This window comes from Spermophilus citellus (genome assembly GCF_964194105.1).
Source record: "Spermophilus citellus genome assembly, chromosome: 6".
NCBI lineage: Eukaryota > Metazoa > Chordata > Mammalia > Rodentia > Sciuridae > Spermophilus > Spermophilus citellus.
The window spans coordinates 124,581,840-124,607,684 of record NC_138187.1 but is presented as its reverse complement, the minus strand read 5'-3'; the positions used below and the strand labels follow the sequence as shown (position 1 = coordinate 124,607,684).

At 34.7% G+C, this 25,845-nt stretch overlaps 1 protein-coding gene across 3 annotated transcripts in view; it reads left to right on the top strand.

Moving 5' to 3' along the window:
- The window catches only part of DTL (denticleless E3 ubiquitin protein ligase homolog), a gene marked incomplete at its 5' end in the record, with an annotated part of 60,118 nt that overhangs the window by 18,502 nt on the left and 15,771 nt on the right, over positions 1–25,845 (top strand). For 2 of the 3 annotated variants that reach the window (XM_081297094.1, XM_081297096.1), the window contains 5 exons: positions 1,257–1,369; positions 6,599–6,688; positions 9,058–9,193; positions 17,939–18,771; positions 20,542–21,281. In XM_081297094.1, the coding sequence (XP_081153220.1) occupies positions 1,257–1,369; positions 6,599–6,688; positions 9,058–9,193; positions 17,939–18,771; positions 20,542–20,640 (1,271 nt within the window). In that variant the 3' untranslated portion in view covers positions 20,641–21,281. Of the gene's footprint in view, positions 1–1,256; positions 1,370–6,598; positions 6,689–9,057; positions 9,194–17,938; positions 18,772–20,541; positions 21,282–25,845 lie in introns of those variants that run through there. The other variant, XM_081297095.1, reaches the window with a different exon arrangement.

The following is a 25,845-nucleotide window of genomic DNA, read 5'->3' as shown; positions in this document are numbered from 1 at the left end:
CTGTGCTCCTAAAATAATTTTGTTTGTTCTCAAAGATAGGTAGGTAGAAGCTAGATTGATTTGTTCCTTAGAAATTGAATGATGGCTCTGTATGCATGTGTGTGCATGCATGTGGTAATTATTTGCCTTTTCAAAACTTTATACTAAAGGTACCAAACTTAATATTACAGTATTATATATATTAACTGATGTTCATAAGGATGACCGTAAATCATGTTAGGACCCCAAATCATCAAAGAAAGACTAAATTGAGTTAATTAAGGCCAATATAGGTTTTAAAGGATCTTTATTAGCAAGATTGAAATATTTACATTGTACTTCATATCAGCTTTCCTTAGACCAGTAGAGGGCAATAAGTACTTATGGGTTTAATGGAAACTTTAGTCTACAGTTTGCCAGGCACAGTTTAAGAGTTGAAGATGAATAATTATGATTTTTTTCCTGCCTAAATACTTCCTAAAATTCTCTAATAAATGAGATTCTTGTACTTCTTGGTGATATTCAGGTGTCAGACACCTAAGGTTTTGTCTTCCTTAGGCTAAAAGAACCTGTCAAAAGTAAATTGTACAAGAAACAATACTTATTCTTTTGTCATGGATAATGAGAAGTCTAAACCTGTATACTTAACCCAGCCTAAAGTCTTACACACGAGTATAGTTTACCCCACTAGCTACTTCTACTGTTCAGACTGTTTAAAGTGCTGGACTAAAAATATTCCTATATCCTAGATAAGCCAACAATAAGTTTTAGCCAGAGTCCAAATGCCCCTTTTTCACTGATTTTTATCTATTCATGGAACAAATATTGGAGGATCTACTCTGTTCAAAACACTATAAAGTTTAGAAAGGAAGGAAGATATGAAATATACCCTCAAGAGTCTTGAAGTCTTAAGAAGTAAGACCCAATGTATACTGCAATAGAAAAAGCCCTATCTTGGGTTAAGGAGAGAGGGTCCAATATTTATTTTATTACAAGATCGAACAATACCTGCACCCTTTTTAATTCTTTTCATCACATTTTCCTCCTGTGGCATAGCTGGTTAAAGCCAAATATAGCTGAGTTCATGAGGTTGGACCTAATAAAAAGCCTATGGTTTCTTTTTTGCCAATGTTCAGTTCCCTGTTATTTGGTGAATAAAGCTTGACCATCTGCTTCAGTACTCAATGTGGGAATAAAACTTGTTAGAATATATACATTCATTTGAACACTATGTAGAAATAACAAAAACCAAATGATTTGTTTATTTCCTCTGGCAGTGGCTATCTTCAATGGACACCAGAACTCTACCTTTTACGTAAAATCAAGTCTTAGTCCAGATGACCAGTTTTTAGTAAGTGGCTCAAGTGATGAAGCTGCCTACATCTGGAAGGTAAGTTGCTCAACTTCCCTCTCAAATGTGAGATTGAATTGTTCCCCTTCAAATGTGAGACTGAATTGTTTTTGAGAATATTTTTTCTTTCCAATAGGAGGTAAGTTTAATGTAAACACATAGTATTAATTTTCTATACCAGATATTTACCCTTTTTCTACAATATACTAAATTTGAGCAAAAGTTATTTCTTGGCATTTATTGTAGCCGAAACCTGATTATTAGAAATTTATGTATTTTTATTTATAGTCATAGCTTATCAGAAACTGACAATCCATGTCTTATTTCATAGATTATCAAGAAAGTGAGAATTCAGAAAGGTAGTAAAAACCTTGATTTTTATCTTGCTTCCTAGAAAACATGCTGTATTGACTTTCTTCTCCTTGTTTTTGAGCTCTTGCTACAAAATATAATATTTTGATTTTTTACATCCTTATACAAAATAGCCACTCAAAAATAATTACATTTTTATTCTCTTTATAAATAGCCATCCTTCAGGCTATTAAAATAGATGTGATAAAAAGAAAAAGAAAAATAGATGTGATTATCAATTTTTTCATATATAATTTTTTTTCAAGTTTACAGATTTTCCATGCAACCCATTAAATTCATACTCTTATTTTTTAACTTTTTAAATAACGATAATTCTAAAGTGACCATTGTAAGCTAAGAATTTAAAGTCTGGCTGTTTGAAGCCTAGTGGAGAAAAGGCCCTGGAGAAAATTACCAGAAAGTGATTTTTATATACCTAGAGTTGTAAAAATGCAACACTAACTTCTTAAAGGGTTTTGGTAACAATATCCTAAATGGTCACAAGGTGGAGCTATTGTTCTATCCAAGATACTCTCATGTTGGGCCTCTTTCTACAAGCATTTTTATTTCTTGTATTATTAAATGAAAATTTGCTTATAAAGTATAAACATCTTAAAATTTGAGTTTCAAATTTGGTCTTAAACTTAGTTTGCTTTTTGTTTTCCCTCTTCTTTCCCCCACTGTCTTACCTACAGTCTCTTCTTCACTTTGAATCCCAACATAACTGGAGAATTTTCTTTCTACCACAAGTCTGTATGATTTTTAAGTTTCTTTCTGAAAAGAAACTGTAACCTCAGGTATAACAAAAATCATAATAAAGTATTGTGGGGGGGGGACCTGTGTGCTGGTCATTCTTTTTACATCATTTTAGATAACGTTTCTAAATCAAAAATATACATAATTTTGCTTATAATTATATATTATGTATACAAGTATATACTTTTCTTGTCAAATTTTGCACTCTTCTCTAGCACAAGGTGTTTTTAAATTTTTATTTTAGTGAACAAGAGTTGAGGGGCTAATTTCTCCCTATAAAGACAAATACACACCAAAGATACTTGGCTTTTGTTTCCAACCCATTTTCAGACATCCAATCAGCTGCCACCACATACACAGGTTACCCTTTCTGAATTCCTAGGCTGGGTCACATGTCACCTCTGAATGACGTGGTTCAGACGTGATGTTCTTCTGCCTGTCCACACATAACTCAGTGTACAGGCCCTGATATTTGGGAACCTGGCAAGCTTTCTGCTCCTAAAATTGAATTTGCCTAGTGAGATGGCTCAATTTCTCTTTTCCATGATTTAAAAAAGGGGGGGAGGGCAATAGTTTTAAGCAGTTCCATGCATTCTGAGTATCCAGACTGTCGGGTTATCTTCTGTTTATGCTATGTATCTAATAGATCAGTATTCCTTTAAGTGTTGGAATATTTTTCCTGTGCTAAAAAGCCCAGGGTATAAGAAAACAGTAAAAGAAAGTAGTTTAATATCTTAAGACAGAAGAGAATGGCCTTTTAGTCCTCACTGCTGCCCATAAAGGGGAGGTATAATATATTTAGACCCTCTGAAACTTAAGATTTGACATTCTACTTTTCTTTTTTAATTTCTTACCCATTGTTTCACCCCCACTCCTACCTGCTCTTCCTTGGTTTGTTACTGATATAGCCCCTGAATAGTACTGAAGTAGTTATAAATAAACTGATTTGGCGCAGCCATTCTTCCGCTGACTGGCGAAACATTGAGCCTGTCACTTTAGGAAGTGTAAATGATCTCATGGCAGAAATAAAGATTAGATTTGGTTTCCGACTGGGCAGCGTAAGGAGATTTTGTGAGGAAAAGTGCTGATCTTTTTTGGTGTGTTTAAGAATATAAAGTGCTTTATGAGGTCTAAATAGTCTAGAGCCATTTACTCCTAGATGCCTTAAAATTCCTGGTTTCTTAAGTCTTTATTTTGTAAAATGTAAGAATATTTAAGACAATTTTTTGTGTTTAACCACTGCAAAATGCTTAGATCTGAATGTCTTGGACATAATAGGCTCCTACTTAAAAAGGAAAGGGAAGCTTTTTAAAAATTAAACAATATAATTAGAATAATATATTTGTAATAAAGTGATAATAAATAAAAACTAATTGGAATGAAAATGAAGACCGTAAAAGCCACCTAAGTTTCATTAGAAGAAATAAATCTTTGAAATAATCACCAAGTACTATTCCCCAGGAAAGTCCTAAACTTTGAAAGCACTTAGATTAGATTAGTAAAATCCATAAAAATTTACTAGAGCCTAGATTCTCATTTCAGCCCATTATAGGGTAAAGTGTTCATTAAGTTTATTAAAATCACAATGTTGTATGACTATCACTACCATCTAATTCCCAAACATTTTTTACACTGGAAAGAAACCCCATATCCTTTAACAATCATTGTCCATTCTCCCTTTTCCCCAATATCTGCTTAAGCTACATTCTGACTATGAATGTGTGCCTATTTTGGACATTTCATATAAATGGAATCACAGGGCATTTTGTGGACATTTCATATAAATGGAATCACAGGGCATTTTGTGCCTGACTTCTTTAACTTAGCATAATGTTGTCAAGGTTCAGCGATGTTGTAGCATTTATAGTACTTAATTCCTTTTTATAGCTTAATAATATTCCATTGTATAGGTAAATCATTTTGTTCATTTATCAATGGTCATTTGAGTCATTTCCACTTTTTTACTTTATTATTAAAGTTGCTATGAACATATGTGTTTAAATTATCATTTGAACATGTTTTCAGTTCTTCTAGGGTTGCATACCTAAGAGTAGAACTGCCAGCTCAAGTGATATTTAATTCTGTTCAACTTTTTCAGATACCTTCCCACACTTTTTGTGGGCTGGGGATAGAACCCAGGGCCTCACTCATAACCAAGCAAGCACTCTACCACTGAGCCATATCCCCAGCCCCCTCCATTTAATGCTATGTAAAAAATGTCTGGCTTATGGCATTCAATCAACAAATGCTGATTACCTTATCAAATTGTAAAAAGTTATCCAATGGTCTCCTTTCTTTGAAGGCCTGTCGTACAAAACATACCTTCTTTTGGCAGGTATTTGGTTTTTCTTGAAACTTATGTTACTCCTCTGTATACATAACACCTAGACTCTTCTAGGTTTTATGACACACAAACTAAGGAAGGGACAGTATCATGAAATGAAAAGCTAGAGGTAGTAAATAGGGTAAATCAATGGAGGAGAGAATAATTCCTATCTGGGGTGTTTAAAAAGGACATGAGGATTTTCTGTCCCTTATAACTTAACTGCTACCAGACCTGTTTGGGCTTTGACTAGAGAAACTTAATAGAGTAGGGCCCTCCAAGCAGAAGAGGAAAGATAATTTCTGTAACTAAAGGCTATTTAAAAGTCCTTTCTTAAAATATGTAACCTTATGGAATATTGACATTTTGTTTATCTCTGTGGCTATATAGAAGTAGGTAGTAAAATCTTTGTAGATATAGGAAGTTTCCTCTTCTGTTAAACTTTAACTTAGCATAATGTTGTCAAGGTTCAGCAATGTTGTAGCATTTATTTAATCAGCAAGGCAAATTAAATTAGACTCTATTCTTCTTTTGCTTTCTGAATTATTGTGTATATATGTGCCAGGTAACCCAAGAAAAGAGTACTAATAATTGAGTTAGATAACCTTATAGATCAATGTCAAATCCTTTAACTATAATCCAAAGAATTTATTAAATTTATTTAGTCATTCTCACAAATAATTCTTTCCAGAGTTGCCTTTACTTTCTTTATAAAAACAAGCCACAATTCAGAGTTTTAAAAATAAGTGAAAAGAGAATAACTTATCTTAGATCCAACCTTCTTACTCTTTTCAAATATACATGCTAATCATAATTATGTGAGTTTGTGCTACTTATTACGCCAGTTAATTCCATGGCTTCTAAAAGGTATTGACAGCTCTCAAATGAATCAGCTTGTGATGCTGTAAAATGCACTGGTGGCATCCAATGATGAGAAAATATGATTCATAGTCACATGTACAGTGCAGCCTTCTCCCACATCCCCAATACTGGAAGTTGAACCCCTGGGCCTCATGCATGCTAGGCAAGTGGTCTTCCACTGAACTATCCTCCCAGCCCCTTTTTTATTTTACTTTGAGATAAAAACTTGCTAGGTTGCCCAGGCAGGTCTTGAACTTACTATGTTCCTGCTTCAGCCTCTCAAGTAGCTGGAATTAAAGTATATGCCACAACACCCAGCTTGGACCCTTCTTTATGCATTAAGATATATTAAAATGCAAATTAGCTGAAATAGTATTTTGGAGGAAAAAATATTTTTCTACAAAGTATCACAAAATTTAGCTTATCCCTTCAAAATGAAGCTTTTCCAACTCAAAATGAAGGGGCTTAAATTTGGGTTTTGGTAAAAGTTAGTCTTCCTTTGGAATAAAGTATCCCCTGTCCCAAGATTGCTAGTAGCATATTTAAGGTACCTTCAGGGTTCACAGTTAATTTAATATTCCTGAAAGTAGTTGACTAGGGAAGATCTGAAAATATCCAGGCTATGTAAAAACATGACTAAGTTTTCCACTTGAAATGCACTGCCTAGCAACTGAACCTCATCCTCCCAGAAAGTTTTCCAGCTAAGGTATAAGGATTTTAGTATATAGCTAGACAGTCTGCTTTGAAGTAAGAACCATCCTGATATGTAAATATATATTCTTTACATGTTTCGACAATTTTCATTGTATTTTCTCAGATCAGTGACAAATACCTTATTGCTCATTGTAACTCTTTTTCTGAACTAGAACCAACTTTTGGAAACAATTCAAAGGTTCTCCAAGACAAAATTAAATTCAAACCTCTATCTGGGAGATCTAACACTGCTCTGCTGACTTGTTTCTTGTTGATTGGACTAGGTCTCCACACCCTGGCATCCTCCCACTGTACTACTGGGTCATTCTCAAGAGGTCACATCTGTGTGCTGGTGTCCATCTGACTTCACAAAGGTTTGTGAACAAATCTTTATAATTGGTTCAAAAAGTAAATCATAGTTTGTAGGCTTTCCCAGGATTTGTTAGAAAGTGATACAGACTTCTGTTTGAGACTTAAAAGATGTAAAGGTCATCTAAGATCTGTATCAGCATTACTCATACATATTCTGCTTTTCTGTACCAATAGAGAAATCATTATGCACTAAGGAATAAGGGTGGATTTCTGGTTTCCAAGTCACTCCTGAGTATAAAATGAAGTTTTTTAAGCTTAGTTAAAATTTTATCTTAAAATCTAAAGTGATAAAACTAAGGTAAGAACTAATCTTTTACTTTTTATATGTTATTAATGTAAGTTAGAGGTAACATCATGACTATTCTTCACAGTCCAACTTGGTTTTTCACATATAGTGGTCACTGGGAAGTCTTAACATGTTAGCTATCTGTGGAAACTGAAAAAAGTAGATCTGAAATATTTCAGACACTTTAGAAAGAAAATGCGCCCCTCTTTTAATTTTTATAATGAATATATTGTGTGAAACTTAAAAACAAATAAACTAAACCGTAGAAAGGCCAGAAATAAAAACAAGGTTTTTTTATATAGAGATGATTTTATATAATCATAGCCCAAATTCTACTCATTCTTTCAACCCCGATTGCCTCTGATCTTTGGGCTAGTCTCTATTTTACAGGAAATCTCACTTCTGTAGAGGTCTCCCCTTTTATGTATGACATTTTGAGGCTTTGTTGCCTATTGTTCCCTTCTGTTTTTGTTTTTGTTTTATCATCCAGAAACTTCCCATGGTCTGGTCTATTCATGGCATCCCTGATAGCTTTTCAATACTGCTGTGGATTTCTTTTCATTTTTCTATCCCAGTTACCATTTCTGTGATCAGCTTCTGCCAGACAGATTTTTGTTGTTGTTTTGTTGTTGTTGTTGTTTTACTCATTACTTTTAATCATCCATAATTATATCCCAATGACTTCCCCCCCACCCTCTGAATTTCCAGTAAAATATCCCTTTTAGTATGGGGTATTACACTTCATGGAACTCATCTAGGTGAATTCTTTTTTAATTATTCAGTTATTTATGTCATCTTTTTTTAACCATCACATATTATCCTTATTTCCTATGAGAAAAGACTCAAAAGGAAATAGTAAGGCTGATTACGGGTACTAATCCCACGACCACCTTTTTAAAATTTTTAAAAATAATTGTGTAATCAGACTAGAATTAGGGAAGTAAAATATATTTTGTTGTTTTTGTTTTTGCTTTTTTAAAGTTTTTCTAGAAATATGAGAAAACTGGGTTTAAATGCTAACTCTGCCATTTAACTGTGGTATTTTGAGCAAATAACTATTCACATTTTGTCGATGAGATTACTTAAGTTCAAGGCTTAAATAAGATAAAGAATGTAAATTTCCAGACGGAGATAGGTACTTTGTAAATAACTATTGTTGTTACTATAGAGTGATCTTGGGATTCTAAGCATTTCTTGTTGAGCAGTTAAATATGTGTGTCTTCTTTTGGCCTCCCAGAAAGGAGAGGAAAAAGTTGCCAGTCTCTTGGGGGCCAGAACTTAAGAGAACGTGTGTTCTTTTTTTTTCTCTCTTTAGTGACTGAAATAGAGAAATTATATAAACAAATGCTGGGGAACAGCTCTGGTACCAGTGGCCATTTGCCACAAGCTCTTCAAGCTGGACTTTCTCTGCCATAAAAGGCTTGGGACCAAGATCAGGAATGGTCAGATATTTTTAAAGGGGCAAAGGTTATTTTTAACTTATTTCAGCCTAGTGAACTTGTTGTTTTCCCAGATTGCTCCTTTACCTATCTGAAAAAGGATCTCAAAGGAGTAGTTTCATTGTACTTGTCGTGGCCCACTAGAGTTATGAGCTAAGTGTGATCTTGGAAATGATCATATTACTTTAACCAATAAGGCAAAACATACAGAATTTAGAAGAAAATTGCAAAAATTGAATGTTGGTGACATGCACAGATTGATCATTTAATAGAAAGGAAGTGAAAGGGGTATCTTAAAATTACATATTTCTTAGTAAGATAGAAGGTGATAAAGATAATGACTTGCCCAGCTTCTTGAGACCAAATTTAAATTAGTCTTTTATAGTAGAGTTTTAGATTAGGTAAGAAATTATTAATAATGTCATATCAACAGAGATTATATAAAGAAGAAACTAGAGAGTTAGCTTCTTTGGAAATGATTTCTTAAACAAGGAATGGAAATATATGATCTTTTGGGTATCATTTTCTATATCCTATTATATAACAGACAAAATATTCTCCAATCATGAACCTTTAAGGCACATCTGTTTTTTACTTTCTTGTGAATCTCTGATTGAAACTTCATTATTCCCTTCCTGGTTCTCAGATTGCTACGTGCTCTGATGACAATACACTAAAAATCTGGCGCTTGAACAGAGGCTTAGAGGAGAAACCAGGAGTAGATAAACATTCTATAGTGGGTTGGGCCTCTCAGAAGAAGAAAGAGGCAAGAGCTGGCCTAGGTAAGGATATTATGCATTTTCTAAGTTTTTTATGATCTCATTTGTTTAGTCCTATAACATATTATGGTAAGTTATGATCTTGTTTTAATATGTTTGTAAAGAAAAGCACTACCTTTTTGTTTTTGTTTTTTATCCTCAAGAAATACTCTCTAAGCACTACTCTGTTTATATCTACACAAGGCCCTGGAATACAATGGGGACTTAATCAACAAATATTTATTGAATACCTATTATGTACTGGTCATTGTTTTCAGTTGCTGAAGAGCTCAACAACAAACAAAAGAATAAAAGTATAAACAGAGCTTCCATATTAGTATGAGAGGCAATAAATTAAGAAAGAAGTAAAATATGTACTATGTCGAGTAGCAGAAAGTGCTAAGGAAAACAGGAAAGGAAGAATGACCAAGTGTGCTGTTGGAATCTTCTATCAGGTGGTTAGGGAGTATGAACAAATGAATGACATTTCAGTAAAGAAAGTGAGCCATCTGGATACTTTGGAGAAAGATATTCCAGGCAGACAAAATAGTTCTTAAAGCAAGAACAGGTTTGACATATTTTCTCTTCTTCAAAGAGGCTAATTTGGCTGTAGCTCCTATGACTGGAGTGGGCAAAGAAGGAGGAAGAGAATAGTAGCAGAAAAAGTTCTTTTGGAATTTAGCTTTTTTTATAACAGACAAAAAAAAAAAACACTAAGAGGGTTTTGAGCAGAGGAGTATCATGACCTTACTTTTAACTTGATCATTCTTGCTCCTGTATTGAGAATAAACTAATACTAAGGAGATTGGTAAAAGCAAAAAGCTAATTTTAAAAGCTAAAAATAATTCAGGAAGTGATGATGGTGTCTTGGACCATAGTGTTTTTTTTTTTTTTTTTTTTTTTTTTAAAGAGAGAGAGTGTATGTGGTGCTGAGGTTTGAACCCGGGCCGCACGCATGCCAGGCGAGCATGCTACCGCTTGAGCCATATCCTCAGCCCTTGGACCATAGTTATAGCAGAAAAATATAATAAGAAGACTTCAAATGCTGATTTATTTATACAATAGGGCCAATAGACTATGCTGAGGGATCAGATATGAGATATAAGGGGGAATTTTCAAGGATGACTTCAGAGTTTTTGCTTGAGAAGCTGAAAAGATGGAGTTTCTTTAACCTAGATAGGAATCCTTGCAGGAGGAGCACTTTGGGGAGGGAAGCTCAAGTTCCATTTAGAAGTATTGTTGGATATGATTATTAGACATCTAAATGGAGATGTCCAGAGATAGTTCAATGTTTAATTCTGTAATTCAAGGTTAGAGTTATAGATTTGGGATTCATTATAAAATAAATAAAGGAGACAGTTTGTTTTCTTAAATTTTTATTTTGTTGGTATTACAGTTTAATAAGAAAACTAATTCTCCCTACATGAATAAGAAAAACAGCAGGCAGTCCCCAGATTCCCAAATCTATAATTTCCTATTCCCAGAGGCAACAACTTTAATATCTTTTAACTGATTCTTTAATATATATATGTTTGTCTATACCTCTAACAAATGTGTAATTCTGTGTGGTTTTTGCAGTTTTCAGTCTTATATGTTAGCTTATTTGCTTTATGACTTTATTTACTTTGGCCCACCACTATCAAACCTGCACACTCTCATTCTCCTAATGTAGAGTCATACTTGTGATTAGCAGGATAAAATTCAGTTGTTTTTAGTATGTATATTCAGAGTTGTGAAGTCATCGACACAATCTAATTCTAGAATATTTTCAACACCTAAAATGAGGGTTCAGTTTTCCTGCCAATACTTGTTACTGTTTATCTTCTTTATTATATTCATCCTAGTGGTATGAATTGGTGTCCTGTTTTGGTTTTTATTTGCATTTTATGATGGCCAGTGATCTTGAACATCATTTCACATGTTTCTTGGCATATTTTCTTTGATGAGATGCCTCTGTAAGTCTTTTGCCCATATTTTAATTGGGTCATTTGTCTCTCTAATGCTGACCTGTAAGCATTTTTTATATATTCTAGATAGAATCCCACATTGTATAGTGATTTTCATATATTATCTTATTCTTTAGGTTGTCTTTACATCTTTTATTTTTTATTTTTATTTATTTTTTTAGTTGTCAATGGACCTTTATTTTATTTATATGCTGTGCTGAGAATTAAACCCAGTGCCTCACACGTGCTAGGCAAGTGCTGTACCACTGAGCCACAACACCAGCCCCTGTCTTTACTTTCTTGATGGTGTCCTTTGATGTATACAAAACTTTCTAATTTTTTTTTAGTTTTAGGTCTGATTCACTTGGAGTTTATTTTTGTGTATGGGGTGAGGTAGGGATCCAGATTCAATTTTTTTGTATGTAGATATCCAACTTTTTAGCATCAAGAGATTATTCTCTGTTTTTTGGGGGAGGGTACTGGGGATTGAATTCAGGAGCCCTTAACCACTGAGCCACATCCCCATCCCTATTTTGTATTTTATTTAGAGATGGGATCTCACTGAGTTGCTTAGTGCCTCACTTTTGCCGAGGCTGGCTTTGAACTCTCATCCCATCCTCCTGTCTCAGCCTCCTGAGCTGCTGAGATTATAGGCGTATGTTACCGGGCCCAAGATTATTTTTTACCTTATTGGATTGTCTTGAAACCCTTGCCAAAAATCAATTAACCATGAATATGTGGGTTGATTTTTTTAAAAAACATTTATTTTGTAGTTGTAGTTAGACACAATACCTTTTATTTCACTTTTTTATTTTTATGTGGCGCTGAGGATCGAACCCAGGGTCTCGAATGTGCGAGGCGAGCGCTCTATCACTGAGCCACAACCCCAGCCCCTGTGGGTTTATTTTTGAGCTCTGAATTCGGTTTCATTAATCTATATGTTTATCCTCATATTGCATTGTCTTGATTATTATAGCTTAGTACTAGGCTTGAGATCTAGAAGTCCTTTTAATTTTCTTTTTCAGAATTGCTTTGAGTATTGTGGGGTTTTTTCAATACAAATTTTAGGATCAGCTTGTCAGTTTCTGCAAAATATCCAGCTAAATTTTGGTAGGGATTACATTGATTCTATAGCTCAGTTTTCAGAGTAGGGCCATCTTAACAATGTTAAATCTTCTCATCCATGAACTTGGAGTATCTTTCTGCTACCTGTCATTATCTATACTTCTCTAATTTTGGACAGTCTGAAAGAGAAAAATTATATGAGGAAAAATGCCATTAGTATTCCTTCCCATCACTCAACACTTAATTTTAAGTACATTTCCAAATATTTCTTGATATTTTCCCCTTGTTTTGCAGAACCATAGTTTTACTGTATCTACATTTTGATTTCTTGAGACTTTTTCCACTGAACTTGATGTTTTTTATGCATTTCATGGATTATCTTTTTGCAACACTACTTAAAGTATTCCACTAAATAAATGTGGGATATTTTAAGTAGTGTTTCAAAAAGATGATACATGAAGTACATATTTTTTTTCAATATTTTGTTAAAAGTTGGGTTTTTTTCTCCCTTAATTTAGGGTCCCCTTTTCCTATTAAAATAGTTCACCAGCAGTGGAATTCTTATGTTAACAGCTATAATCATTTTTAAAATTTATGACGAAAAAACTAGATATTTTTAGTTTATCATTAATTATTCTTAGTTTTAGAAACCAAGTCACCAAAAATGTTACACAACCAAATTTAGACCATAATAACAAAAATATTTAGCCATTATTGAGTCTTCACATAGTTGTTCTAAGGACTTGCTTGGATTATATTATTTAATTCCCAAAATAATTGAAACTGAAGATCAAGTTAGACTTTCCTCAGATCACACAGCTGTGAAGTTGTAGTAGAACCAACCTTTGCTGATTCTAAAGCAGCTGCTCAGAAGTACTCTGCACTACTGCCTCCTTTATGACCTAGCAGAGCAAAGCAAAGTTCAAGTTGGACTAAACCAGTAGTTATGCCTAGATTTCTCCATTTTGGGGTAATGGTTACACTGAAGAACACTATAGACCTGACATGGGTGCCAAAGGATGGTACACTGGCCATTTGACCCTCTAAGCAGCTTCTGGCAATAGATTGGCTGCTGCTAACCACATTGTTTTGAATATTATGTTCCTCTGCTTTCCAAGCTACTAATTAACACTCTAGTCCTTCATTGCTGTCCTGGGCTATATTATCTTCTCTTCTGGCCATTTTTACACACTAACTGGAAGACTTTAAGTGCCAACAAACAGCCTGTCTTCCCTCTGCCCTATTTTTCCCAGACAGTACCTGCTCTGTCACTTCCTCTTCTTTCAGTGTGGTTCAGTTGTAGATACCATAGCACTATTGAAGCCAGTGGTCTCAATCTTTACTGGACATCAGAACCATTTGTGAGGATTCTAAAGTTTATATGTACCCAATGATTTGATTCATTGGGACTAGGGTGAGGCTAAGTACCTGCATTTTTATAAAGCTTCAAGTCTGTTGTCTTGTAGCCAGGATTGAAAACCTCTGGAGTAGGAATTATTGAATGACAAAGATGTTTATCCTAATGTTAAAGAAAAGTAAACCTTACCTGTTCTATCTTAAGTGCTTGCTGGAATTAAGTCAGCAAGATAATTAAGAGACAATTTTCTAATGCCTAGGCTCTCACCATTATCCTTCTCAGCAGTAATGAAATTTGACATTGTTTAACAGTTCCTTGTTAGTAAATACAGGAGCACTGGGCCTAGAGATGAGTAAATCATCATTACCTCCCCCTCTTAGTTCACAATCTAGGAGGCAGATGTAAAAACTATAGTATATTGTAAACATTTCTTCTAGCTGTTCTAAAGGAGGGTCCTTTAAACAGGAGAATTTTTGCCTGACAAGAAGGGGCCAGGAAAACCACATGAACAAAGACAGATGCCACAGTACACAGCTTATTAAGGAAGCAGTAAGTAGTGTCTTGTAATAGGACCCTAAAGTAGTATAGTATAAGTTTGGAAAAGTAGGCTGTGGTCAGATGGCTAATTTTACAGAAGGAAGCTGCAAATTGATAATTAGCAAGCTCTTTACAATTCCTCAAAGGAAACTGGCTTTCAGGAAGCCTTTAGGCTAGATATCTGCTGGCCATTAGTAAACACTCCCAATGTGTGCCTTGCCAGTCTATGCTTTATGTCTTCAGATCTCATACAAGGTTTACAAGGGATTGATCCATTTAAGTAGGTGAAAAACTAAATGGCGTGTCATTTTTAAATATATAGGCCAATATAGTGACATACTACACTTGTTAGAATGCAGCACATCTATGTATACTTGTATGAAGAGATATAAAGATAAAAAGTGCAAGTTGCAAAACATGTACTATATAGTTTAATTCATTAAGTTGATTAGGTTTTTAAGGTATAGCTTTGTATGCACCAATAACAAGCACATAGAAAATTGTGAACCACCAAGAATATAAGAGTGAAATGAAAAGGTTGAAAAAAAAACTAAAAATGTGCTTTTTTCACCTTCCCCATTTATACTGTTTAAATTTTCAATCTTCTATCATCTACTTACTCTTTAAGAGTTCATATATGAATACATGATCAACATAACTCCACATCAGTACAACCACAAAAATGGTAAATTATACTCCATGTACAGATGATATGTCAAAATACATTCTATTGTCATGTATAACTAAAAAGAACAAATTAAAAAAACACATTCTAGGGGCTGGCATTGTGGCTTAGAGGTGGATCACTTGCCTAGCATGTGTGAGGCAGTGGGTTCAATCCTCAGCACTGCATATAAATATATGAATAAAATAAAGGTCCATCAACAACTGAAAAAAAATACATTCTAAAAATATATATATATATATTTAAATTTAACCCCCAATTTTTCTGACCTTCAAAGTTGACAAAATCTTTTCTTTGATCCCCCCACTCAGGGTCATAATATTCTGAAAAATGAGAAAATGACCCAACTTTCCAACACATCAGATATCTGCTAGCCATTAGTAAACACTTCCAATGTGTGTCGTGCAAGTATAAGAAACTTAAGTAACTGATTTGTCCCTGTGTCTCTTCCTTCTCCCCTACTCCTGCCTTAGGACTTTTTGTCCTAAATACCCTTCAACCCATTTAAAGGGAACAATTGACTGTGGCAGCAGTGCAGTGGCTATTGACCTGCCCTGAGGAGTGTAGCAAGTGAAAACTTCCTTTTCTACTGAAATATAATGGTAATCAAGCTTTGGAACAGGAATGTGAGGACTGAAATAGGGCTTCATGGATGGGTCACTGTTAAGAAGTCCTTTTGTAGCACATTTGACAAAATGAGGTTTTCCAATAGTGATCTTCAATGAAGAAGCAGGATCACTTTGGCTAGTTCTAAATGTGTGATCGATGAAAAAAGTTTAGACAATCTTCAACTTGTAGAATTTCTCTGTCCTAAGGCAAGACTGCTCAAGTAGTGAAAAACAGGATATAAAGGACAGGCTAATAAACTTACTAAAGATAGTACTTGCAAATCTTTATATTCTTGCTAAGGGACTGCATTTTTATATCAGCCCATCCTAAATGCAGTTGCATATAAGTGCAGTTTAGTAATTAAGCTCAATTAAATGTCTGAGTTACAATTCAAAGACTTTGTGACTAAAAAATGAATAGATGTCATTTCTTGTTATTTGAAGACACATTGTTTCAGAAATCTAGAAGACTAAAGAAAGAAACAGAGAAAATAGAGTGTCATCTGTTGTAAAGTCAAGTCTGAGGGAAGAATCATGATGATAAGAATGTGTCCAAAATACTTAAAGTTGTGTGTAAACAAGGGGACAAGGACAAATAGAGAAGAGACCTGTTCACTAAGTTTGATTTTGTTTAATAGATAGCAAGGATTGAGAGTCTGAATGTTCTTTGGCATTCTTTGACTTATGGAAAATAATCATTTGTAAACTAAGCTGGGGGGGAACCACGTGAGGTCTGATAACCTTAATAAGTAAATGATGGAATTTCTTCTGGTCGAGATATAAACTCCCTTCATTCAACAGATAAGGAAAGATGTCAGTTACAAATGATCTGCCCAGGTCACATAGTAAGTAATCATGCCAGGTTTTAAACCTGTGCATTTCTGTTGAAGAGCCCCTGTGCAGTGCCTCTTGCCTGCATCAATAAATAAAGAGTATATACAAGAATGCCAATGGTAGCTTCACATATGAAAGTGAAATTTCATTAATAACCTCTGTCTTACTGTTGTATCCCTCTTCATTGCTTATTAATGTGCTATAGGGAACCTATATCTTTACACTTTGTTGCTATTAAATATGGTAATTAATGAGGGTATCCATGGTATACGTACAAGCAAGTTACTCTTTATTTAAAAATGGCCAAAGACCTGAGGAGACATTTATCAAAAGAAAACATGAATGGCAAAAGGTATATTTAAGAAAATACCCAATGTCACTAATAATCAGGGGAATATAAATTAAAATCACAATGACATACCACCTCACACATGATAGAATGATTTATCAAAAAGACAAAGTAACAATAACAAGTATTGGTGAGGATGTGAGATAAAGGAACCCTTTTTATACTGTTGATGAGAATGTAAATTAGTAAAGCCATTTATGGAAAACAGTATGGAGGTTTCTAAAAAAATTAAAAATGGAGTTATCATATGATCCAGGAATTCCACTTCTGAGTATATAGCCAAAGGAAATAATCAGTATGTGGAAGAGACATCTGTACTCACACTTACTGCAGCATTATTTACAATAGTCATGGTATTGAGTCACCTAAATATAAGATATGGAATCAACTTAAATGACTATCAACAAATGAATGGATAAAGAAAATGTGATATATTTACACATATAAACAATATATACTAATAGTTTTTACCTGTTCCCTGGTTAGCCTTTAAAAAGGATGAAATTCTGTCATTTGCAGCAACATGGTTGAACCTGGAGGACATTAAGAGAAATAAACCAGGGACAGGAGGAAAAAAAAAGCCCACATGATCCCACTTATATATGAGATCTAAAAATGTTGAACTCAGGAGCAAATAGAACAGTGGTTACCAGGAGCTGGGAAGGGTAGGGAAGAGAGAAATGGGGAGATGTTGGTCAAAGGATATAAAATTTCAAATATATATCTATATATATATATATCTATATCTATATATATATATACCTATATATATATATATATATATATAGGTATGAAATGAGTTCTGGAATTTATTATACAGCATAGTGTCAACAGTTAATAATATACTATATACTTGAAAATTGCTGAGAGTATTGATTTTAAATGTTCTCATCACAAAAAAAAGTGTGTGAGGTGGTATGTTAATTAACATCACACTGTACCTTATAAATATATACAATAAAAAAACATTTAATAAATAAAGAATCCTTAGAGAAAATCTTACTAAATGATATGTACATTATAGTCTCATTTTTATATAGAAAACTGTTGAGGTGTATATATCACATGCACAAGTTTTATGTGGTGCTGAGGTTTGAACCCAGCGCCTCGCATGTGCTAAACGAGTGCTCTATTGCTGAGCCACAACCCCAGCAGCCCCTGTATTTTTCTGTAATTCGTAGGTTTTAAAAGTGTATGTTTTACAACAGGCTAATTAGGAAGTTGGCAGTGACAGGAAAGGAAAATGCTAAAAGGGCGTATGTAGTAGGAATCGAATGACATATATAACTTACTAGCAAATCAACCCTTGGATGATTAAATGAGCTGCAATTTTTCTTGGTGAGAATATTTAGCTTTCTGATTTTCATGTTCTTCTCTTCGTTTTTCAGTAACAGTAACGAGTAGCCAGAGTACTCCTGCCAAAGTCCCCAGAGTAAAGAGCAGTCCGTCTATTTCCTCCCCATCATCTGCAGCTTGTGCTCCAAGCTGTGCTGGAGACCTTCCTCTTCCTTCAAATACTCCCACATTCTCTATTAAAACTCCTCCTGCCAAGACCCGGTCTCCCATCAGCAGAAGAGGCTCTGTCAATTCTGTCTCTCCCAAACCACTCTCATCTTTTAAGATGTCAATTAGAAACTGGGTGACCCGAACACCTTCTTCATCACCACCCATCACTCCACCTGCTTCTGAAACAAAGATCATGTCTCCAAGAAAAGCTCTCATTCCTGTGAGCCAGAAGTCATCCCAAGGAGATGCTTGTTCTGAATCTAGAAATAGAGTGAAGAGGCGGCTAGACTCAAGCTGTCTGGAGAGTGTGAAACAAAAGTGTGTGAAGAGTTGCAATTGTGTGACTGAGCTTGATGGCCAAGTTGAAAATCTTCATTTGGATCTGTGCTGCCTTACTGGTAACCAGGAAGACCTTAGTAAGGACTCTGTAAGTTCTACCAAATCAAGCAAAGTTGAAGGAGCTGGTACAAGTATCTCAGAACCTCCTTCTCCTGTCAGTCCTTATACTTCAGAAAACTGTGGAACACTGCCTCTTCCTTTAAGACCTTGTGGAGAAGGGTCTGAAGTGGTAGGCAAAGAAAATAGCTCCCCAGAGAATAAAAACTGGTTGTTGGCCATGGCAGCCAAACGCAAGGCTGAGAATTCATCTCCACGAAGTCCATCATCCCAGACACCCAATTCCAGGAGACAGAGTGGAAAGACATCACCAGGCCCGGTAAGTAAGAAGTGATATAGAAGTTATATTTCTTAACTTGAAGAGGGGCCAGATACAGATCTCAAGTCAAAATGCTTAAAAGAAAAGAAAGCAAATTTATCCTTAGAGTTGCCGAATTTAGCACATAAAAATACAGTACAAATTTTGCATGGAACTTATTTATATTACAGATTTTTTACCCAAAAATTATTTATCTGAAATTGAAATATAACTGGGTATACTGTCATTGTATCTGGCAATCCTCTTTACTTCCATTAAAATCCCTCCTTTCAAGGTTTATACTCTCAGTCTTGTTGCCAGATTTGCTAAACCCTTCCTTGTGCTCCAGGATATCAAATATCAATTCAGAAGTATCTCTCCTTTCCTATTAGATAGATATGCTGTCCTTTTTTTTTTTTTTTTTTTTAAGTCAATATAGCTGATATTCTTGGGAAAATTGCCAACATCCATAAGTAGATTTTCAGTTTGTAATTACATTTTATGGTTATTTAATGTGAAGTTTAGATTCTTACAAAGCAAGTACCAAATCCTAGATTTTTATGACTTCTCCCCAATTTTTTCTAGTTATCTTGACCACACCATTGTTCTTAACCACCTATATCTACTCTTTTAAATATTCAGTAGTGCAGCATAATTTTACTTACCATTTTAGGACTCAAATTTCATTGTTTGACATAATATTTAAAATAGATAATGTCAATAACAGATACTGTTGGCAGAACCTTGAAAAGCATATAGACTTAAAATGGTAGAGACAAAAGAAGCTGTGAAAATTAGGTGAGCTAAAAGCACCAGTCAGAAGGAATAGAAAATGCCTGTGAATTTGCAGGTTAAGGGGATGTGGGTTAAGGAAGTTTCCACTGCAGTTTATGATCTCTTCTGTGTTAGAAGTAGGTGATAGGATGATTGAAATCCAATCCAGGAATCAAGATCTGCCCTTTTAAAGGGTGTAAGCTAGGTAGTAAGTATTCACATCCTATACACATCATGAAACGTATTCCATAATTTAAGAAAAAAACAAATCGGAAATATTTGACAGCTTTTAATATGTATACTTTAACAAAGACCTTGCTAAAGAAAATGAGAAGGAAAAAAAGCTATTGGGAATTTTTCCTTTCTTTCTCTAAAATTATGTCTATTCTTTGCTCCTAGCCAAAATTCTTATTGTTTTTCAAGGGAGTGGTTTCAGCTGTGTTTTAGCAGAAAGTAATTTCAATGAAAAATTATTTTTGTAAATATGTAAATCTTAAAGACTTTTTTAAATAGTGCATTTATTAATTTTTTGAAGATTTTTTTTTTTTAAGAATTTGGGCTAGGGATTTAGCTCAGTGGTAGAGCACCTGCTTAGTGTGTACAATGTCCTGGGTTCAATCCCCAGCACCACAAAAAATAATAAAATAATTTTTTTCTCTTTATACAATAATAATATAGAATAGTCTGGTTTATAGGCTACATTTATTTCATTTATTTCAAAGAGGTTGGTAATTGTAACCACTTCAATTCCATTTAGGAGATTTAACTGGTAAATATTTTCTGTTCACATGAAAAAATCTATGCTTTTCTTGCATATTATCTATTAAAATTTTACTATTCCATTATAAGTCAACCAAAAAGACATTGCCATCAAAAGTAGTTGGGATTAAAAAGCTGGCTTATTAAAATAGTCAAATTTCTAGGCATCTTAAATTAATATACAGTTAGTGCTAATGTGCTAGGTAACTTTGGATTTTATCCTAGGAAATCTCTGAAATCTAAATTTTCTTCTTCTAGGTTACCATTACTCCCAACTCCATGAGGAAAATCTGTACCTACTTCCATAGAAAGTCCCAAGATGACTTCTGTAGTCCTGAACACTCAACAGAATTGTAAATTCTAATCTGAGTGAGTTAACTGAACTTGATTCCACTAAAACAAGGTGCAAAGACAGTGACTTCATAATTGTGGTCTTTAAGAAAGCTGCCATCCTTTCATTTTTTTGAGAAAAATCTTTCAACTCTGAACAATGTACCTAATCTGGTATACTACCTAGTGTATATGCAGCTTCCTCAGAGTAAGTGCTGTGTTTAAATTTCATAAAGTAAATTTGTCATTTTTGTAGCATTTTGAATGAATAGTCTTTACTTTTTAAATTATGCATCTTCTCTACAATAATAACATCCCAACTCATAGAGGCACAAAACAGGACATGTCTCTTGTCATCCTTAAACTTCCTTGCATAGTAGAAAGTGCTGGCAGCCACAGCAGAAGGCCTGTCTGTGAAGGCCAACTGTTAAAGGACTCTATGGAATATCCCTGGATCTGTCCTGCCTCAAAAAACTATACTTTTGTTTGAAATATATAATCTTTTCACTATGCTTTCGTGGGTTTTCTTTAAATATGTGCAAAAATGTGATATTCAGATAAATACATTTATACTGGTTAAGTGTTTTTAAAAGTCTTTATGTAAATGCAGCGATAAATGTCAACTCTTTGGAGAAACTAGGAGAATAACAATAGGAAACTGGGTTCATCTTTTTTCTCCCAAATATATCTACCATATGAGATTTAAGTTTCCCTTATTTTTACCAAGCTATGTATGTTATCACCCAACATCACTTTCTATAGTTTGTGATTCTTTCCATTTAAATAGAAGATGTTTTATAAAATCAGTAATCATACAATAAAGCTAGGGCTTTAATTTAGGTTTATTCCTCAGCACTAGGGGCTGCATCTTTTTAAAAATTAAAGAAAAGGTAACAATTTCTTATTGGTATTTCTATAAAATATGATAGCTCTGAACCAAAAATCAAGAATCTGAAGAATGAAATCTTTCTCTTCATGTTCATAAAAGCAACAGCCTTTTAGTATTGCCCTGAGCCAAAAAAAAAAAACAAAAAAACAAAAAAAAACATGAAACTTCCTCTGGATTTAATTAACTAACTCTAAATAATATGCAAAATATCCTTAACATTTCTTCCCTTAAAACAATTGTGCGTTGTTTATTTTTAAATGAACCATCATTTTACATATTGCCACTTTTTACCCTCATGGAAAGAAGTTTTATGAATTTAGTCTGTACTTGGAAGGGATTCTCCTTCCAGTTACAAGAAATTCATTTTATTAGTATCTAAGAGGACTGTGTAGACTTTATTCCTACTTTTGTAAAGGTTTTAAAAACTATTCTTAATGCAGACTCTTTGATTGTTTTGCAATTGTAAATTAAGCTTGTAACCACCAGGACCACATAGGTTAAATATAGATTCTCTATGGAAAAAAAATAAAGAGAAGTCAGAGTAAAGGAAAGTCAAAACCAAGCACACCATAGCCTTAACTGAGTATTTAAGAAATCTGCTTATATTTAGTGTTTAATTTTTGAGTGTTAGGAAAGTATGCCAGTGTTAACTCTCTTGCTTTGAAAACCAGTGTGGAGAGTGGAGGGAAATCCTTGGAAAAGGATCAGTAAAGTAGATGATTTTGTTTGTGTCTGCACATCTTCTGGCAGCACTATGGAGTGAAATTGGGGTAAATGTGGCTGTCAGAAACTGCCAAGAGCCTTTGGGTGTAACATGTCCCACTTGGAAAACTAGTACTTCAAATGGGTGCCAAAGATCGAATGTAATGAGATAATAATTATCCCTGCCTGTGTCAGTGTCAGACTTTGAGCTGATCCTGAATAATAAAGCCTTTTACTTTATCTGATATCCTTTTCTGAACTTTTTACAGAAAAACTATAAGTCCACACCAAAGAACTATAGTAGGATTCAAGAATCCCTTCTACTTGTTCATTGAATAAAATTTGTTTATTCTCATGGAGATGATGTAGTTCAAACTGAAAGAATTTTTAATGAAATACATCTTGCGTGGTGGTCAGATGATAAAAGTTTAAGATGGCTTGGATTACTTGGTAAAGGAGGGTGGGGTGATGTAGTTTTTTTTCTTAAACAAGTATTTCCAGCCCAAACTTTTCCAGTTGAACACATTCCAAGCACTATTACTATGATGCTGTATTAGAGTTTCTTTTTGGTTATTCAACAGAGGCCCCTAACTTAATTTTTTGAAGGTTGGCTAGCCCCTTAAAATGTCTCTTTTATTTTGGGCTGCACATTTTAGATAATTTCTCAAGACCACTTGTAGCTACCCTTCTTTTAGGGGTTGAGAGAGGGGTCAGCTTTCCACACTCATCCCCATCTCTAATATCTTAAAATTGCACTGAGATTTTTGGGACACACTGAATAGAAGGCATTTTTTTTAAACTTTAAATGCAATATGGATGAATACAGCCCACTTTTAAGTTGTGTGTGCGTGTTGCTTTAACCCTCAACTTAAAGTTAGCCTACTGGCCATGTTCTTACATAGGTCATATGCCTATTGAACATCTGCTTGAGAGCTTATCATTGCAGACACATGTACTGTATGTCTTTTCCTGCTTTTCCTAGTATTAAGAGGGTCTGATTTCCTTCTACGCTCCTTTTAAAGGAAAGGCCAACTAGTCTGACAGAATCAGTTCCACAGCTAGATAATGTAGGCAACAGTTTACAAATGTGTCTAGACTGGATGAGAACACTGTACTAGAAAGACTGAATTGATGTCCTCTCTAGTAATTGAGCACAAGCGGCTTCTGCTTCATAATTCTGTTCTAAGGGCTGAATGCAGGCCCATTTGAGCTATTGCTTATCAGTAGATCTCACTGCTTTTCGGATGGTAATTCTTTGCTTGCCTTTCATTTGGATCATGCCATATTACTGATAAACCAGTTTATTCATGAAATCCTTGGAAATTATGGGGAAACCTGCATTATGCATTAGTCCTTTAAGTTCATTGGTTCGAAGTTATTGGTAAGCCAAACAATATTTCGTTGAACTTGAGGTGAGTTTAATGCTTTACTAGATCTGTTGCCAGGAATACAAGCCTAACTTGTTAGACAGTAACCATTTTGTTGTCCTAAGTGATAGAAAATCTGTTTTATTTGTGAGCTATATTTGAATGCATGCTGAGAAGTTTAAATTCAGCCTTTAAAAAATTACCTGAGCATGTTAAGCAGCTTGTTCATATCAGTTTCCCTATAGCAAACACATGCCACAAAAATAAGAGATGTTATATGATTAAAGAATAGGCTTGTTTGATCCTAAAAGCTCATCCCTCTCCCTTCCCTGCTAAGCCAGGAAAGGAGATTTCAAGCATATATAACAAGGTTCTTTATTTTTAATGTCAAAGTTTTAATATTCCATTTATTCTCTATTTCTTTTTAATTTCCTTAACTAGCCACATGCCCCTTTCCCTTTTGCCATTCTAAACAGTTTGTATTTAAACTATTTTGTCGAATATGAATAGCAATAGCACATTTCAAAATGCCTTTGATTAGAAGGAGTTCAGTTCAGCTAACATTTATTCATTACCTGGGTGCCAGGTAATGGCACCTGGTCTGCAAAGAGTTCTTCCCTTTATTTTTAGTTGTCAAGGGAGTCACTTTATCTATGGCACTTCAATAAGCAAAAGTCAGCATTTAAGAGAAACAGATCAGACTTTTAAGTCACTTGAGTGAAGTTGTTTGGAGCAGCTATTAAGTAGCGAGTGCTATTTTAGGTGCAATCTATTCTCTCCAGGAACTTATTCAGTTGCTGCTTAGAGTACCTATAATTTTTCAAAATGTTATGGTTTGGATTTTAAATGTCCCCTTAAGGCCAGGCATTGAAGACTTTGTCCCTTAGGTGACACTATTGGAAAGTGGCTGAATCTTTAGGAAGTAGGGCCTACTAGAAGGAAGTTAGGTCATTGGGGAAAAGAGGATATTGGGACCCCAACCTTTTCCTGTTTCACTTCCTGACCACCAGGAGGTGAGCAGTTTCCTATGTCATGCATTATTGCCATGATATATCTTGCCACCATAGGCAGTGAATTTGTGCCAATGTTACAGGCTTTTTTTTTTTTTCTGTTGAAAGCTTTCCTTATTTTTAAAGTTGAGGTCTAAAAGTCATACCAGTTAGCCCATTTCTTTAGCAACATGTTACCAGATAATGTTACTGAAACAAACAAAAAAACTAAACCATCTGGCTTTGCTATGTTGACATGGAGTTAGCAAATATTGTCAGACCACATCACTCAATAATCATTCAGCACCACTCTTAATTTTACTTCTACTTTTTTTCCCATCCCCTGCAATAGGCTCAAACATTTCAAGAATTATTTTAAAAGAAGATTAATAAGAGGATTTATTAAATGTGACTGTAAAATACTTACTAGTGGTTCAGAAACAAAAAATTAAAACCCAGTGGTCATTGGCATTTCTCTAATGGGTCCAAATTTAGACCAACAATTAATTTCAGATTGGAAATGTCACTGCCTCAAAAGCCTTCTTGGATTTAGAAAGCTTTATAGGCAGTAGACTAAGAGTCCAAACATCCATGTTTTCACAAAGGTGTTGACTGGAGCCAGGTATGGTGGCATGTATCTGTAATCCTAGCAACTCAGGAAGCTGAGGCAAGAGGATAGCAAGCTTGAGGCCAGCCTCCACAACTTAGCAAGACTTCGAGCAATTTAGTGAGACCCTGTCCCCCCCCCCAAAAAAAAAAAAAAAGGGTTGGGTATGTAACACAGTGGTAAAGTAGCCCTGGGTTCAATCCCCAGTACCCAAAGGGGGAAAAAAAAAAAAAATATATATATATATATATATATATATTTTGACCAGAAGACAAGAGGAAATAAACATGAATAACTTAAGGAGGTTGTGTTAAACACTTCTCATCTCCCTAGAGTGGCTTGTGATTTGGATTATCCTGTGGTATCATCCTCTTGCTTTCCTCTTTACTAATAGATATGAGTAATGTGTGAAGCCGGGGTTCTGGGTTTTATTCGCACATGGACTAGTTATTTCTCTCTGTATTCTGTGGCTACAGGTATCATCTCACATGCCTACCCTAACTAGCCATACCCCCCCCCCCCAAAGAGGGGTGAACTGAGTGTTTAGTACCATCATTGCACTAAACCTGAAGGTTTCCTGGATGCTGCCTGTTCTTTCCTCTTCCTGCATAAAGTCAAATTTATGATTTGGGTTGGGTGGGGTGGAGTGCAGTACTGGGGATTTAACCTAGAGCTTTC